The sequence below is a fragment of the Neodiprion virginianus genome, chromosome 5 (assembly GCF_021901495.1).
Source record: "Neodiprion virginianus isolate iyNeoVirg1 chromosome 5, iyNeoVirg1.1, whole genome shotgun sequence".
Classification (NCBI taxonomy): Eukaryota; Metazoa; Arthropoda; class Insecta; order Hymenoptera; family Diprionidae; genus Neodiprion; species Neodiprion virginianus.
Window position 1 is genome coordinate 34,345,279 of NC_060881.1, and position 19,205 is coordinate 34,364,483.

The 19,205-nt window shown below is 35.2% G+C and overlaps 1 protein-coding gene across 10 annotated transcripts in view; it reads right to left on the reverse strand.

Annotated features, from left to right (window-relative positions):
• Window positions 1-392: 392 nt before the first annotated feature.
• LOC124306380 (nuclear factor 1 C-type) overlaps window positions 393-19,205 on the reverse strand; it is a 48,436-nt gene continuing 29,623 nt past the window's right edge. For 7 of the 10 annotated variants that reach the window (XM_046767030.1, XM_046767033.1, XM_046767026.1 and 4 more), the window contains 6 exons: window positions 18,908-19,045; window positions 18,110-18,256; window positions 11,917-12,104; window positions 10,417-10,770; window positions 9,339-9,573; window positions 393-8,554 (listed from right to left, as the gene is read on the reverse strand). In XM_046767030.1, coding sequence (XP_046622986.1) covers window positions 8,325-8,554; window positions 9,339-9,573; window positions 10,417-10,770; window positions 11,917-12,104; window positions 18,110-18,256; window positions 18,908-19,045 — 1,292 coding nt within the window. In that variant the 3' untranslated portion in view covers window positions 393-8,324. Of the gene's footprint in view, window positions 8,589-9,338; window positions 9,574-10,416; window positions 10,771-11,916; window positions 12,105-18,109; window positions 18,257-18,907; window positions 19,046-19,205 lie in introns of all 10 variants that reach the window. The other 3 variants (XM_046767027.1, XM_046767028.1, XM_046767034.1) reach the window with 3 other exon arrangements.

Genomic DNA, 19,205 nt, shown 5'->3' on the forward strand with positions numbered 1-19,205 from the left:
ATTGATAAGACTATTGACATCTTCAGGTTGATACAAATAATTTTGCCTTTTCTCTTCTGCTGTTTGTTTTACCCTTTTGATGAAGGGCAGTATTACGCATTTTAAAAACGTTTTCCATGCCTGATCCGAAATCTATGACTACGAAGTGACGAATGGGTACGTTGTTACTGCAGAGTATTACACTTTAATTTTATACCGAAGATAAGCAGTGGTGCGATATATTTTATGTAAACTTTATATACTTCGTTTGTGATGATTCTGTAATGTATGTGTATAAGAGTGAAGCTTGAAATAGTATTATGAAAATATTTGATATTATAATACATACTATGTTAGGTTCATTCTGGAGTATAAATGACAAAGTGATTGAGATGAACTTTTTTGAAAACGCCTGCGAGATTACATTAGAAGAATATATTATGTTAGGCAATGATCTGATTTTTATATGCCCACAGGTTCAATATAGAATTGTTAAAAATCGCACGGTTCCGGCATCGATAGTTTTTTTTTCTAATTAACGATGAATCCATCATTCTTTTCATACGTGAACGTCTCAAATTTGATTTATGAATACCACACTTATTATACACATATTGTTATAACCATTTTTCACGTAATTATAATTTAGTAAATTTAGTTGGGCAGATTACGCGAACGATATCAATAGGGTACTGGCATAATTTTTACAGCTATTGTTTTACAATATTTCAGGTTATTGCAAGCATGGAGATTTTTCAAAGTACAAATTCATTCCGCATACTCCAAATACTTGTACCGAAATAAAAGTATTTATACGACAACAAAGGATGTTGTTTATCGATTTCGAGGAATCGGGTTATCAATAAAATTGAGATCTTATGCGCGTACCCTATTTTCACGCAATTGTTAATTGTACGTCTTTTAGTGCTACAGAGTGAAAAAAAAAATCAGTTGAACTGTGAATTGTTCCTCAGAAAATCATCTCAGGCCGTAAATGAATTGGGAGGTCCTTTACGATAATCGTATTGGCGGAATGAATCATAAGTATTATGTAATTTATAAATAGAAAAGCATAAAGAGTATACAAGGTAGAGGTGAAATGGTTTCCGAATTACATGATTCCCGACTTCTGAGAATATCGATTGAAATTCAAATAACAACAAGTATACATGTATGTATTTAAACCGTATACGATTTCGGCATTTCAATTAATTTTCAATATGTAAATCCCAGTAATTGTAATAAAAAATTTCTCTGTTTTTATCCCCATATTTGTAGTTTGTTATAAGTTCAATTGTATTGAAAATTAAGGAGGACTACAACGAGGTACGTCGCACACTACAAAACTTTCACGCATATATAATGTACATTAACCATTGCGCATAAACGTAACAAGTTGTCTTTATATATGTACTAAGAATTTTAATGATTAATATTGTCGGATATATATGTAATACATAATATCAATTATTATTTCAAACATTATGGACACGGGATATATAATGGCGGAGTAAGGTATATATTTATATACTGCGGTGCTAAATTCCTCGACATTACAGCGCGATTTTTCGGTGATTATATCGTATTGACGTACATTATATTTTACAATAATAATATAGCAATACAATGGAAAATCACCAATTATAATAAATGAAAAATTAATAATACTTTCCTCAATAGATCGTACTATTATCATGCTATCATTAATTTATTTATTTTTTTTTTTTTTGTTATTGTAGTTATTATTATTATTAGTTTTATTGTTATTAACATTATTATCGTCATCGTTATTAAAATTATTTACTCGTGGACTCGCGGTGTTATCAGTTCTGTCCTTCGTTTTCACTTACGATTTGCAGTCTCCATCACTATAATAATTCCATCAGTCACGCAGCTCATCTGCCATTCTACACGTTATGCATGAGTATGCATATGTATATATATATATGCATACTCATATATACATATATGTATATACATATGCATACTCATGTATAACGTGTGGAATGTATATATATATATACGTTATCGCCAAAATAGGCAGATCAATATCCCGATCTTAAATTACAAAAGCTGTAATCGAATAGTTCTGTATATTCGCCCGCACTATCAATTTAATATCAAATCTCAATCGAATATGATCAGACAGGTTTGACTTCTTATACACGTTTGTTTTTTTCACGTAAAAATAAATATTAATAGAAAAGAAACTTCACTTGCTTGCCTTATTCTTCCTCGCTCAATGAAGCACATTATACTACGTATTATATTTAGTCTAATCCCTGATGTATAACATGAACTTCGTTCACGATCGTAAGAAAAGAAAAAAAAGACACATAAATATATGATCGTGATACGAAAATACATAAATTATAGGACCAAACGATCCAAACAAAAAATCAATGCAAAGAGGAAAACAACGTTTCATTCTCTTCTTTTCTACTTTGTACAATAATACTACACAATTTTTATGTAATTTCTGCTCAATAAATATTCGATAAATATATTATTGCATTTATTATAATATAATTATGTATATATGGATTTGTGTATATTTATGTATATATTTGTATACATACATATATATATATATATATATACATGTATGTATGTATGTATATTATAAATACATATATACCGTCATAGGCATGTTGCTATATTAATAGTAATAATAATTCACATTATTGTTATTAATATCATTATCATCATGATCGCGATCATTTTCGTCGTAATTCTTTATGCTCTTTATGTTAATAAGATTATTTTCATTGTTACTGTTAGTACTATTATTATTATTATTATTATGATTATTATTATTATTATTATTATCAATATTGTTATTCATTAATTATTTATGAGTAATATTAACTATGTATAGACTTGTTGTTATCGGTTAAGGGCTCGTTTCATAATCAATTGTTAAGCTATGTATAATTGTTTCGAGTCTATCGCTATTTATCTATATTCAGAGTGGCCTATTAATAGTATATTATTGTTGATGACAAAAACAAATGCCAACGGATTCTGTTACGGTTGAAAGCGCTTCTTGATTTACTTTTCTCTTGTATGAAAAATCGGTTGTTTGCAAAAAAAAAAAAGAATAAAAAAATTTTCACGTTTTATCATCAAAATCGACGAATAATTTGTAATATTTATTTCAATTTTCTCTCCCTTGGTATATAAACACTAAAAAAATACAAAAGTAAGGGGTGTTTCTATGTTATAATCCATGCATAAGTTCCGTGGTATGTGAAATATTGAAAATTTGATAACAATCTAAGCGTAAATTTTCAAATGCGTCAATCTGTTATCAAATATTAGTTGTCAGTTTTCTAGAATGACAGATTAGATTAGAGATTTTAGAACCGTAGGCTCAAAATTGGGATCCAACTTGGTGTAATCGTGGCTGAGCAATATGGCGTCACAACTGGCTTATCAGCTGATCGTTTAGGTCAAATCCACAGCTAAATGATACGAATACAAGGAGACAATGACCTTAGTGCAAGCGGTTAGACTTCTTTTTTATTGCATTGCAACAATAACTAGAGAAATCACGATTAATTAACGAATTTTATCATCAAATACGTCCTGGGGTTAGCGTAATACATTTTCATCCGCGAGATGGCGTCTTTTCATATTTTGGATCCCAATTCGCCGATTCAGCCACTCTGCTTATCAAGTGGTAATTACAAGCAAAACTTTCTGTTGTTATCGTCGTTATCTGCATCAGTATGAAAGATTACACGAATTGAGATGCATTATTGGGCTTCATACAATCGTGATTCATCGCAATTATAAACATCGTTCCTAAACGGTCTTGGATCGCAGCCAATAGCGGTGGATCCGCGTATTTTGCACTCTTCATTTAGAGTATCAGGATAAATTTCTAACAGTGAGAAACTTTCGAGTCTATAAGTTTGCACGCACTGGTTACAATTTCACTGCGGCTACTTGTCTTCTTCAGTCGAGTTCAATTCAACCAAAATAATGAATTTTTTAAAGAATTAGCTCCACCTAAATCGTTACTTCGAAGACTGCAAAGCATTGCAAACATTTTTTCTTTTCAAATTTTCCAATATTACATGAGAGATTAGTATAATTTTTTGGGAAAAAAATTGAACAGATTGATGACGTATAATTGTGCCATCGATTTTTACTTGAGGCATATAGAGTAGAAACGTTTTACATCTCGTTTGCGAAAACACTAGACACAATAATTTTTCATTGTTAATAATTCACATGATATTGGTATAACTTGCGTAATTGCAGTTTTGTTAGTAATTAGCGATATTGCTTAACCTTACAGTCAACGAGCACAATTTTTATAATACCGCGTAATAATTACGCAGCATTTTATGAATAATATTTACATCGTGTGTCTGTATGTGTAAGTTTTTTTCATCTTTATATTAATTTATTTTCTTTTCTATGGTACGGTATACGTTACTTCGAATTATGGTAGTAGTAATAATGGTGGTAACGGTAGTAGTGGTAGTAGTTGTAGTATTAGTAGTGGTAGTAGTAGTATTAATAGTATTAGTGCTAGCAACGGTAGTAGTAGTCGTAACAGTATGTGGTAGTAGTAATAGCAGCAGCAGTAGTAGTAGTAGTAGTAGTAGTAGTAGTTTAGCAGTAATACTAAAAGTTGTATGACTTTTATATTCAATATTACCATAGTACGCTACATAAATATGTATGTAGGTTTATAGGTATACGAAATTAGTATCAACTGAAACAGTGCCTGCCGTAAATTGAAGAGTTCAATTAACACGTACGCCTTTTGTTTAAAATCGGCAACCAATTTAGAAAGAATTAGACCATTTTATTTAGAAGAAGATATCTGCGGGTACCTTGTACTTGCGATACTATTTATCGTACTCGTATGAGAATTACTGGTAAATAATGAGTTTTTAAACGTGGGAGAAAATATCTTTGGAATAATTTTGATGCGTTGATTTTTATTTTCATTTGTGTGCTCCGAGATAGGTTTTCACGTACATAAATGCTAAATTATGTTTATCATTTGCATTTTAACCGTCTATTTATTTACTGCTACGTTTTGGTCGCGTTCTAATAGTTTTATCTATAAAAATATTGCTTCTCCGCTTTTCTCGAGCAGTTATCGTCGCATCTCGAACTCCGTAAGTGCATCGACGATTTTATATCTTTAATTTGGTTCCCGCAGGATCTTGGACAAGTCATCACGTCGCAACTGTATACGGTGTGATATGGTGAAAATTAATAACATAAATTCCAACTGTACGGAATCTCGTTTTCATATGAGATTAGATTCTGCTCGATGTAAACTTATTATTATTATTATTATTATTATTATTATTATTATTATACGCTCGTAACGAAAAAAACTTTGTTCCTTGTACAAAAGAAAAAGCTTGCGTCAACTATGTCTATCTAAAAACGAAATTCAAATAAGAGAATTTACACCAACAGATAAATGGTCTTTCAAATACCTTTGTTTATTCATATTACCATGTTGCTTTAATTCTGGTATTTCACAACCTCAAGAAACAATTAACAGTTCATTGGCGCGTTTATAGAAATTGTATAGCGGTATATGTTTCACGAATTGCATGGAAGCGCACTCTTTCAGTTTATTCTAAATAAGTTTGTATAAGGTATATAATATAACAAGCTTTCGCGAATAACGTAAATAATGATTTAATTTAATAGTATTCGGTAAGTGGTTGGTATATAGAAAGAATAAATATAATGTAGGTATATACGCTATAGGTATAGGTATTCGATATAGGTTAGGAAGCATATTTGGGTATTATAGGATATCTGCCGTTGGTTTGCAATTTTAGTATATGTATAATATATAATATATGTATAATCTTACTGTTATACTATTTTAATCGCTAATCATTAATAATAGTTATCATGAATTTTGTTTCTATCTAGCAGCCTCTGGTGACTAGCCGCGCACTAGTCTTAAACTAGTGTTAGCACTAGCCTGAGCATTAGGCATATACAATTAATTGTTCGACGAACTTGTTAATGACTACACACTCCCGTTCCATGTCCGTTAAAAAGGAATTGTCTTCTCTTTTTCCTTCCTTTGCTTCTGTACAGACCTATACAACTTTTGTTAATTTCTAATGCAAAATAAATACATCGTACTACTTAATAGAAATTTTTTTACATCTAACTCACGTGGTTTTTTTTTCTTTTAATTTAAAATTTAATCCTCTTCTCATTTACCTTGTTATCAATCATCGCCGTCATCATCGTCGTCATCATCATTAATATTATTATTCTTATCAATTATTATTATTAATATTATTATCATTATCATTATCAAGTATTTATTGCATCGCGTTTTGCGAAATAAAAATAAGTGTAACTTTTTTTTTTGTCGCCTTATTTTCTTTTCATTTTTTTTACAAGTTTTTTTTTTTTTTGTTTTTTTTTCCGTTTGTCGACATATTATATAATAATTAATTGTATAACGTAACACAACATGATAATAACTTTTGTACCGTCCCGCACGTACTCTAAGATTATTAGAAAAATATTCTATCAATTGACAATCGCATGTACACTTGACTAGATACGTTTGAAGCCAAAAAAAAGGCAAACAAACGAACAAAAAATCAAAACAAACAACAAAAAACAAATACAGAAGAAAAAACGAAATAATAGTCGAGTAAAATTTACTTGAAATGTAACGATAGTAGTGAGAGAGAAAAAATAATAATAACCGTTGAGAACCATAACACCGCCGGACATGGACGAAAAGAGTTTGGCTAACGATGGAAGAACGATCGGTTTTATACTCTGCGCGGAAGAATCTTTCAACACGATCGCTAATTGCGTTTTTAATATTTAATTGCTTGGCATTGGGATATTGAGCAAATTACCAATCGCGTTATTGTATATTGGTATATCTATAATTTTTGTCTACGTGTGCATATATGTATACATATATGTACACACATGTAGATGTATACGATATATAACTTGAACGCGTTACACTTTTACTGCAAGTGTATGAATTTAGGGGGGGAAACAAAAAAATTAATATCACAATTAAGCGTCACGAATTATTCATTCCTCTGAGTCATGGTTGCTAAACTTACATTACTTAATATTACTATATATACATACATATATATGTACCATGTCTGTGTATATATGTATATGCATATAGAAATAAAACCTGGTACATACTTTCGAAACTTTTGTAATACGCGTTCTGCAGAGATGAGTGAAGAAAGTTACACGGCTCGATTTGTGTGCGTATAGAAAATTCCTTTTTTCCGCCTTGCTCGTTTTTCTGGTAAACGATATTATGTGCATGTGTGTAGTTTGCAAAATTAAAACAGGGTATAAAAGGTGGGACATGGCGCTGTAATCTTCGAAGTATTGCGGTGGCTGCACAGCTGAGAAAAACATCAACGAATGATTGAATGATATTATACCTACCGATTACGTCGGAAATACATGAACAGGTATACAAGCGTTGGGAGTGAGTAACCGAAAACGAGTTTTTGGAAATGAATAAAGATTCTTTCACAGGTACCCAGGTTTCAGTCCGGCGTGGAGAGCGACGTTTTTTTAAAATTATTATTACTTTTATTGTTTATTATTATTACTCTTATTTTTTTCTTCAAATTAAACCGCGAATACGGATTAACAATAATTTAGACGTTCTATATAATATCGTAGTGGTGACAAAACTATAATATATCGACTACCGCGTGGAAAAAGTGGCTATTTCGAATTGCGCTTGAAGAACCGGCTATCTAGAGCTAAGCTTAAAAAAACGGCTATCTCATTCGTGAAATTTTTCCATCGCAAATTTAGTTGGTAGCACTGTCAGACTCCATACTAAACTCGCGGTTGTGTTCCAAAATTCATGCGAGCTCCGTTTTGGGGATATAATAATAATAATATTATATTTCCACGTACAGGAGCGAGGTGGGAAAATATGCCCATTAAAGAGAAAAAGTTCCGAATGGAGATTTGAATCGGTGGATAAAGTAGGTAATCTTTGCACGAACATCCGAAGTATCCGGTTCTTCAATCGAAACCCGAGATAGCAGGTTTTTCCACGCGGCCGTCGATATGCTCTCCTCGTATATTTATCAAAGGCAAACGTGGGCATATCATGATGCAGACGACTGAAGGAGAACTGTTGATATCAAAATAGCGTGTGTGACGATGAAAAGGCACCTTCCGTACGACGGAAAATGATGGTGGTACAGGTGGTGGTGATCAGCAGCGATCAGTATGTAAATGACAATGAACGGAAATCTGCTGTTGCTGCAGACAAGCGGGGATGAGTATGCGGTGAAATGAAGAAGATGGGAAATCCCCCGGTGTCACGGAGAAGACTTCGGCCGACAAGACTTATCCTGCATCACTTGTTGTTGCTGCTGTTGTTGCTGCTGTTGCTGCTGTTGTTGCTGTTGTTGTTGCTGCTGTTGCTGCTGCTGCTGGTGATGATGGTGACTCGACGGATCATTTCCCACTCCAAGCTCGGTTCCCATCATTCCGCCATTACCGCTTTTATCCATCCCACTGTTCGCGTGCACCGAATGAAAGTACCGGTCTAAAATGAGTGCAGGGGGAGGGGGGAAAAATTTCTATAAAAGTTTATTCGCTGGATAATAATTCAGTTGCAATATGAAGAAATATCTATGTTCGTTAGGGTGGCCCTTAAAAGGTCATTTTTGAATTTCCCTCGGCTCACCTTCAAATCGGCTCCACGTAATTCAAATATAATTAACAAATCTTTTCAAATTTTTACCTCAACTCTAACCCGTATCCAAAAGAGGGTGGATTTCCCCATCCAACCCTTTCACGGGGACATAAAATCTACCGATCGGATTTAGATGAAATTTGGTAATGAGGGATTTTTCGAGTCGCCGATTACGAATCTAAACTCAAAAATTGAAAATTCAAAGTGGCCGATCCAATATGGTGGATCAAAACCCCAAAAGTCACTTGATATTGTCATATTGGATCCGCCGTTTTGAATTTGGTAATTTCGAGTTCAGATTCGTCATCAGCGATCTCGAAAACCCCCGAGTACCGCATTCTGTGAAAGTCAAATCTCTTTTTGGATTCCGCTCCAGTGTATTGGATCCACCATTTTGAAAGAAACGCCCCTATACTAAATTTCATCGAAATCCGTTCAGTACATTTGAGTGTCCCTGAAAGTGTTTAATGGAATCCCCCTCTTTGGGGCATGGGTTAGAGTTGAGATAAAAATCTGAAAAAATTAGGCAGAATTATTTTTGGGGCACGAGCCGGTCGAAATTCAAAAATGAGCTTTTATAAGGACCACCCTAAATTGTTCATTTCAAAACGTATGGCTCAAATGTTACTCTTACCCTCGTCCATCGCCGAGGGAGGTTCGCTGGCTGTGCCAGCGATTATAGGGGCCATCATGTTGTAGTCGTCTTCCAAGTTGATGAAGGGTGCAGCGCTCCAACGGGGTGGCACGTTGGAAACCGATCTCTGCGTAGCGACAGGTCGACTTACGGAAGCGGGCGACGAGAAGAGGGACAAATTGGTCGGCGAAATGACACCAGACATCGAGCTGATGGTAGGATAGGTGAATATTTGCTGCAAGTAGGCGTCGAACGCGATGCATGAGAGAGTGTGACACGAATAAAATGGCGGCGACGAGGGGCCCTTCACTTGGAAATCAAATTGATGGGTTCGATTCATCAACATCCGTTCCGAGTAATTTGACTAGGTGTTTCGTATCATGTGATTTTCATTGGTCAATTCCTAAGTTGCCCCTGATTTCGAACGATTTTCCAACCTTCTAAGTGATTTCTGAATTAAATTAAATCACAGACAACCGCTAGAGGGACAGAAAATAACTAGAAATCACCAAGAATGCTGAGAAATCATTGAAAATCAGGCGTTAGATTAAAAATCAATGGAAATCACTTGATACATACACTAGAAAATAACGCGAATCACGTGATATACAATAGATCCACCACAGAAAAAAAAACAGAGTTTTGTACAATCACAAGAAAGAGACGAATCCCATATAATTTGGAGCTGCATGTTCCCATGATGTAAGGAAATAAGGTGAACCAATGCGCATACGCTTTAGTTGAACCAATCTGAAAACATATAATCCAAGGTGACGTCATATAATAGGCTTGATATTTTGTCCTTTAGTGTTTATATTATTATGTTCGCAACATTTGACTGCACAAACTGGCATTTTCAGAAAACAGAATACACGGAAATACATAAGTGTAACCTCAAGTAACCTATTTACGTGATTTCTGTGCCGTCATCTTGGATATGCGCGGAATGACCGAAAATCGGCCTTCACTTCTGGCCTTCTGACACATTTTATTCCCTTAGATCATGCATGTCCCACATGATTGCCTTGAGTGTATAGTCCCTTTAGCGACGGAGAAGAACGGAGACTGTTCAGCTCACCTGACCGGGCTGAGAGTGAAAATGGGCAAAGGTGTACTCCCGACTCGTGTGAGGCGCGGCGACGAGGATCCTTGCTGGGCTTTTCCTGTCGCCGGGGTCGATGGAGCCTTGGCACGAGGAGCTGACCAGACCGGCGGCCGCCATCTGCTCCGGACTGGCCCCGAGGTCCCCCGGATCGTTCGGAGAGGTCGACGACGTCGGCGGAGATCCGGCCGTCGCTACCGTCAGCTCCCCTGTAGACCTTATGATGGCGACTGGTCGCGCCATTGGGGCGGGCGGCGGGGGCGGTAACATCGAGCTTGGGTAATACTGTGAAAACTTTTGTATGCCACCACGGGTTCCAGCGAGCTGCGTCTGAAAATGGCATACGACACTCATCCACACAATCGTGCGCGCTCACCTACCCTGGACCGCCCTGCAACTTCTCTATAGACCATAGACTCGATTTCTCCTAGCATCGGTTCAATTGGTAGCAATTATATGTATATCTATATCTATGAAATACAATTTTACCGTTAATGCAGTAGTACACTGTTCAATAATTGTGGTTGACGCGAGACCCTTTTATTGCAAACCATCAATTGGGTTTGTATCCGTCGGTCCAGAGCAAGTGAAACACATTGGCACACAGAAAAAGCGCCCGAGAGTACCGAAGCTGCTTGTAGGAAATGAATTTCCAAATTTTCAGAGCGAGGGGACATTCGTTACTCAAATCGTCATTTATTGATTGGGGCTGTCTGGGTCACCGTGTTACATTTCGATTATGAAATCATCGCCCTGGTCTCTGCAGTAACTTGAATCTTAAATGCCCGAAAGCTTTTCCACGACTTCATTTCAGCAAGGGATATTGGCGGACTTTCAAATTTTTCCGACAACTTCAGAAAACCGTACTTTACGCGTTTTCCTCCTCCTGAGTCATAAAATTATCACTTCAAACTTTCAGAAAAGATAGAGAGTATGATCGCACTTTTGTGGTCACTAAATAAAGTTAAAATAATGATGAAAAAATTTGAATATATGTATATAGATATTGTGGGAGTTAGCTATGGAGTAGCATGTCATATATATAACCTCAAAGCGACAGAGTAAGAATCAGTTGCAAGTATATTTATAATATCACAGTGATTTTTATAAACCGTTATTGATAGCTCAAGCCCAATTGCAAACTCTATCATTTCCCAAAGTTGAAAATGTATTCATTACGTACTCTGGAGAGAAAAAACCTGCAAATCACAATTCGCTCACTCGGCCGGTACTTACTCGGTCGATACTTCGAAATCCCTTATAACGATGTAATCAAGTCACTGTACGATGCAGACAACCGTATTGAAATCATCGTTCGGAAGCACGAAAGAAATCGGTGGTACGATTCGAGGAATGAGTGGCCCCAGCATGTAACTGACTCGAGAATTGGTAATCGCTTTTGTGTCATTTATTGTCAGAGATATAACGAGAACTCCATCGGCACTCTAGGGGCAATTTAAAAGCTACGGTAGATACCTGAGGTAGCTGCTGGGTATTTTCAGCCTCTTGACAAACAAACGTGACAAAATCCGAGAGAGTGTCGTGACCATTTTCTGGGTATTTGGCTGCCGCCGCTGTTCCAGGGTGCTCAGGTTGATAATAAGCCAGACCCGACATGCTCTGTCCCGAACCACCAGCTAATGCTTCGTGAGGAGAATGTAACCCTGAAACACAATCAGATCTCTAAATATCCAGGCGCAAAAAACCAGCGCCAAGTTCACCACCCCGTTATTCTTAATTAGTCGTTAAATCGTTTGTCAACATACGTTGTTCACCGTTGAAAATAATACAGTGACTTATTTTCCGTCATACATATTGTTTGTATTTAAATATTCATTGATTTATATGGTTGTGCATTAAGTTATTTTTCAGGGGCATGGGGTGGCTTGTGCGGCGCTGCTGAATGTTACAGTATACCGCATGGTACCTAACTGTCGCAGCATGTAGAGTGAATCAATTGATGAATCAGGTCAATGAGAGCCAAGGTTTTCGGTTGTTTTATAAGTGTACAAAACTTTGACTCAATTGGCACTGAGGGTTCGTAAATATATATATAGAAATTGTGCAGTTTACACGTTGCGATTGTGGTATTAAATAAGTTAGTACATGGTGGGAAGATGTAAATTACGAGTAAAAGCACTCGAGAAGCGTACATTGTATATAATAGCACGAAGTGACTGAAAAATGTATCATCACATATCGCAGATTGAGTGCAACAACAAACATCAAACAACAATTAGGTTACAACGATTAAACAACACATCAAACATCAAGGTAACAACATCAACATGAACAATATGTATAATTGTATATATAGATATGTAGAGAGAGATAGATAGAGAGAACAACAACACCGACATTGCAACAACAATATAGAACAGGTAGTATTGTACCAGTATAATGAATGTTAATCAAGATATTAAATCAATCAAGTGAATAATCAACTCATCCAGCATACGACATACCCAGAGCATTGGCGATGGTGTATACATAATAGTAAAGGTGATTGATAGATCGTATAAGTGTATACAGTCAGGCTTTGATTCTGAATAAAGAGTTTTCGTGTTCAAATTGACTGTCAAGATCAAGGAAAACAATTAGAAACTACACTTTCCATTCAAACGTTGGAAGAATCTGATGAATTATGCATGAAAAGTACAAGACGTAGTCTGCATTTTGTAATTCTTAATGCAAACGATTCTCGATTCGAGCTCTAATGACGAGTCAAATTCATTATCGATCAATTAAAACCCTTCAATTCGTGGAAATCCTAAACTGCAAGAAAGTATTTTTTGAACTTAAATTAAGCAAGCTTAAGCTTCCTTGGTTATCAGAATTTTGAAAGTGACGTAATTTCCAACTTCTACATTGTTACTTTATATTCATCCAGCTTCGTTGAATCGTTGAGGAGAATAAACAAAAAACAGTTGTTCGGAATCAAAGCTGTCGAAGTGCAGCCGAATGTAATAATAACTTATATATAAATGTTAAAGAAAACTGGTGTCAGAGGTGGGATCATATAAGACATACAGACAGATAGACAGTGACAGCGACAACTAGCTTACCAAACAGAGGTTGTGGTGGTGCGGACGCGCGTGAGCATAATTCAATTACGTATTCATACGTACAAATAATATGTACCATGGCATATGTAAAAAAATGAATTCAAAAATCTCTACCAGCTCTCAGGCAGGCCTGTCTGTCTGTCTGTTGTCTGTCCATCGGTCCATTCCTCTTTTGACCCGCTGGAGATATTACAATCTTTTTCGCAACACAAGGAAATTAGCTCTCTTATTATTTCTGATTGTTTTTTTTTTTTTTTTTTATTCCCCGCCCTTTAGTAACTGTTGTATACATGTCTATCCGCGTAACGGACGTAACAGTCAGACAGACGAGCGATCGAGCGATATCGACAGAGAGGTAACAATGAGTGTAACATAATTATGTAACAAGCCCGGATTTTAGTCCTGGACAAATGTAACCACGATGATCTTTCATGTAACATATCCATTCAGACGCAAATACGAGTGAAAAACTCTAGATAAACTATATATTTATATTATTATAATATTTTTATATTTAAGTATAGGTGAAAAAGTAGCTGCAGGTTTGACCAAACTTACGAAAAATGTATAAATATTTTTATAATGTACAATTTGAGAAGCAAATCAATACGCAGGCACGAAATCAAAATGGCCGCCGCTGACTTCTTCGCTTGCGATTTTATTTCGGCCACGTATACATTTTTAGAAATCGCCGAGCATCGAGCCCATATTTACAACGATTGTGACGACGGCAAGAGTAATTGAGCTATGATTTCACCGCTGATGGAAGGCCATGAAATTCAAGAATTTAGTTTTTAGAATTCACCTCTTAGTCATGATTCACTCGTACGTGTGTCATATGTATTGCCTATAGTTCGAGATGTAACGTTTATTCGGAATGAAATCCAGGCCCGTTGGTTTAATATTTCACTTACGGGAGACACATTGCTGACGGCGCAGAGAGCATACAGAAAACCATATACGTATAAATATATACATATACATATATACATACAATTTACACTATAATGCGACATAGACCTTATTGTAAGTATATGCAGAACACCGTGTAAATCTCTCGATTTATCTTGCATCAACTGTTGTGAGTTCGATTCCCCGTCATTAAAGAGAAAAGCCCGTTACAAGTGATCCTCATGGTATTAATATGTACCCTAATCTGCAGATACGATTAAATATTACGTTATTGTTGTACGTAATATTGATTATATGTTGACGATACACGGCACAGTGATTCGAAGTATTTCTTACGCGGGTTATTCTGTGTGATCATATTTCTGGTTAAATAAGTATGAATTATACACATGGACTAGGTATAGCTGCGGTACAGTACATACATCAAACGTGAATTGCCAGACGACTTGTCGGTCGATAAGAAAACAGTAACTGAACGAACGAACAAAAAATTATAACGTATTCTTCATTTCCGCCCTTTTCTTTGTAATATTTGCATATCCATCACCGCGACGACGAGCTTATTATACTCATATGTATCCAGTTTTTTGGCTTTTATAATGTCACATTTACGATAATAACGCGTGTGAAATTATCTGCGCGAAATCGTTGTGAATATTCGATTGCGACACATTAAATAATTTCCATATACCTATATGTAAATAAAGGAAGAAGGGAATGAAAAAAATTAGTTAACGATAAGAAAAAATTCTTTTTTCATAAAAAACTAAACATAAAACATATACGAAATAAGTAATAAAATAATGCGTTGCAGGCGACTATACATGTACACATATAAGGGGGCAGTGGGCACAACGATGCAACGTCAATCATATTTAGGGAACGCAGAGTGAAACAACTAGTGTTATTAATAACGTACGGGTTCAGCCAAAAAAATGCGATTTTAATGTTTCTTCCCCATTTGATGCGTTCCTAAGTTACTCGTTTGATCATATTGTCGACCCAAACAAAAAGAAAATTTATATTTTCATTGTCTTTCAAATCGCAGAAAAAAAAAGAACAGAAATTGAAACTCAAGTTTCTTGCGTGTTTTTAAAAACTATTATTAGTATTCTGGCTCAACCCGCATTGGATTTTACTGTACATAATAATATATTTTATGGAGACGTAAAAGGTATGATTATAAGAAACAGCGAGCGATAAGAATGAGTGAGCGTTAGAGTGAAATAGAGATAGAGACGAAGGTATATTATGTATAGAATATTCAAGGTACACATGACTGCAGGCATACGCTAACATTTTGGAATAAAAAATAACTGTTTTTATAGGACCGTATTGCGATGAGTGCATGGAAACTACCAAAAACCAAGTTATACATACTTAAAATTTCGCTATTATTGCATCAAGCCCGGTGAGCCCGTATTCAAAATTCTTTGTCTTTTTTTCATTCTCCTTGACTTTCGATGGGCCTTGACTGTAATTCGTTGTTTGATAAATTGGTAGCCAATTTTATTTATATATCGCTATCAACGGTACTGTTGCAAATATATTTTATATTTCGGAATTACGACGCAAGTTAATGCGTTTGGGACAATTTTATTTATACATCGATTGGAATTTCCGAGTTTTTACTTCCTGTTCGTTTTTCTTCCATTTTTAATTCAACAATTTCACCGCTTTCTTTCAGCCGCGTTTAAAGTAAATGTGTTTTCAAGTGATCGAACCAACGAAAGAATACTGCAACGTGATTTGTGCTTAAGGTACAACTTGGTGCGTGAATTTAAAAAAAAAATAAAAACAATAAGGTAAAGAAAAAAAAAAAAAAAAAAATTAGGACAAAAAAAACTAAATAAGGTCGGTAATATAGACGTAAATCATATTGGTATATATAGATAATATATATATATATATATATATATATATATATATATATATACGATAATAATATTGAAATATATAGATACGTATAACATCATAACCAATCACAGAAGTACCTTTTGGTCGATAGTAAGCAAGCTTCTTTCTACGCTTGGGCTCAGACTGAAACAGACATTACATTTAATCCGCGATTAGTGATTTTTTGAATGCCTAGTCGCTCTTTATCATCAACATCATCATCATTATCATCATCATCATCATCATCATCATCATCATCATCATCATCATCATCACCATCATCATCACCATCATAATTATCATCATAATTCGATTCGATCTTCCGTTGTAGTTCACTTTTTTGTGTATCTCGAACTTTCTTTTCTTTTCCACGTCGCTTTTGTGTTGATTATATAGATTATACCTTATACAATTTAATAGTCAATTTATAATTTTATTCTTCGACTTATCTGGCCTGCATACCTATATAATATTGTATATACTAACAAACATTTTAATCACTCCGTGGCGTGTATACTGTATAAATAATCCATATTGAAGTGTGTTAAGGTTTGCAAAATTATCGAGTAGGTAACTAAACCGCATATGCGCAATTTCACCCAATAACTGATGTAGACTTTCTAAAAAGGGTTGGCAATTTTTATCGATTACTATTCACTTTGGTTTTACGTCGTATTTGTATCATCGATTATCTTGCATAATCATGTGGAACACACAAGCCGCACTGTGGTCAATATTTTTTCCGATAAATGGGAGGAGGGGAAATTCGCAAAATATTGTCGAAGTGAAATAATTACAGTTTGATTGATTACCTCGTTGAACCTCGTTTCGTCTCTTGATTATAGGTAGATAATTAGTGTATACCAACTATTATGTATAAGAAAGAATCCGCGAAAATGATATCTGATTTAGAAACTACATCTATATAATCTATATAGTATGTATTATGTATAACATACATACATATATTGTCGTAGCGAATGACTGCAGCATTAATTATTCATGATTATATATCATGAAAGGTCACTTTTTGTGCTTTATTATTTATCATTACTTACATGATGCCTGCGGGGATGAGCTCAGTTTTGGGTCTATCGCACACTGGACACTAGACAACAATATTATATCAACGGCGAGGGGGGTTGGTGGTTAGTCACAAACAACAAATAATTAAAGAAAACACAAACGATTTTCAGAATCCGTTGACCTTTTTGTTATAATACAATTATAATAGGCGAGCATGTTTATGATGAAGTATGAATCATTATTCACGTCAGTGATTTCGATGTTAGATGTTTGTTCATTCGGCTCACAATTTCATATTATTATATATAATAGAATATATGTATACATATGTATTTTTTATCATATCTTACGTGTATATACGCTAAAAGATATTATAAAACTCATGAGAATAATGTTGTTTTTTCAGCTAATTTTTTTACTATCGTTTACTATATACAACTATGTTCTTTTACTTCTTGGCATCTCGAGAAATATACATCGTAGGTATATTTTTTTGTCTTCAATACTTACAGAAAATATATTTCGGTTATTCTGACCCTAATAGATTTGACTTTCATATGATTAATTTTCGTACCATCTAGGTATAATGGATGATACGTATACTGTGACGAATCAAACGTTGCATTCTTGTCGATTAGAATATAAAGATCAGCGTTATTTCTTCGGAATAATCTGCTCTCCGCAATAGTTCATACACGTATGTTCCAACGCTTTCGCGACTTATTTATAAATAATTAATAATAATGTGGATTAAGAAAAACTCGACATACCGGTCTGAGAGTGCGGAGAGTCAACGCCTCGGTGAGCATCCTCCGGCCTCAAGACGGGCGAAAAGTTCGAAGCACTCGAGACAGATACCGTCGGTGCTTTTTCAGTCTTGTTGTCATTTCTTATCAGCTGATGCACAGGCGGGGGGCCTAAATTAAATTCGATTTACCCAACGTAGACACAAAGCGAACGGTACGAAAGAAATCGGGTCGATAAAACAGATATACGAATCGATGTAATCGATAAATTAAGCTTTGATTCGGCCAAGCGAGCCGATCGAATTTTTCCCTTTCCCCTTGAATTTTGAACAGAAAAATATTTTAAAATAATAATGATATCAATAATAATTACGAGATGAGTCAATACTTGATGCCACGGAAATATTTTTTCGTTTAACTTTGTAAAAAGTTAGGCTATAACCCGTCCGCAGTGGATGTACTGGTGAAAAAAAACAAACAGTAGAAAACAAAAGGGGTCGATAAAAAGGATAACCGTATTGATGTGATCTATAAGTTAAACTCCGATTCCGCCAAGCGAGCCGATCGCATTTACCCAAAGATCGGTATTATTCTCTTTCCCCTTGAATTTCGGACAGAAAAATATTCCAAAATAATAATGATAACAGTAATTACGAGATGAGTTAATAGCCGATACCACGTAAATATTTTTTCGTCTAACTTTGTGAAAAGTTAGACTAGAACCTGTCCGCAGTGAATGAACCGGGGTCGGCTGTATTAATTATAGGTTAGATGATATGCAATGAGGTGGTAAAAAGAAGGAAAGAACTGTGTCGCACTTACTGAAGCTAGCCGCAGGTTGTGCATGGTCCGCAGAAGCGGCTGATGGCGGTGTGTAGCTGCTGCAGTAGTACGGCGGGTGCTCTATTTTGATCGAGTTTATTTGGGGCTGCATGTCGCTGAGGTCATGTAGTATGGAAGCTGAAACCAGACGCATGCCATATAGTAACTACAGCCTTGTTTTCTTCATCTTTTGAAAATTACTTAGGTATACGTACACATATATCTATATAAGCTTACACGAGTGTATGTGTCGTAATGCACGCAAAAGAGAAAACCAGAATCAACAACAACATTAAAA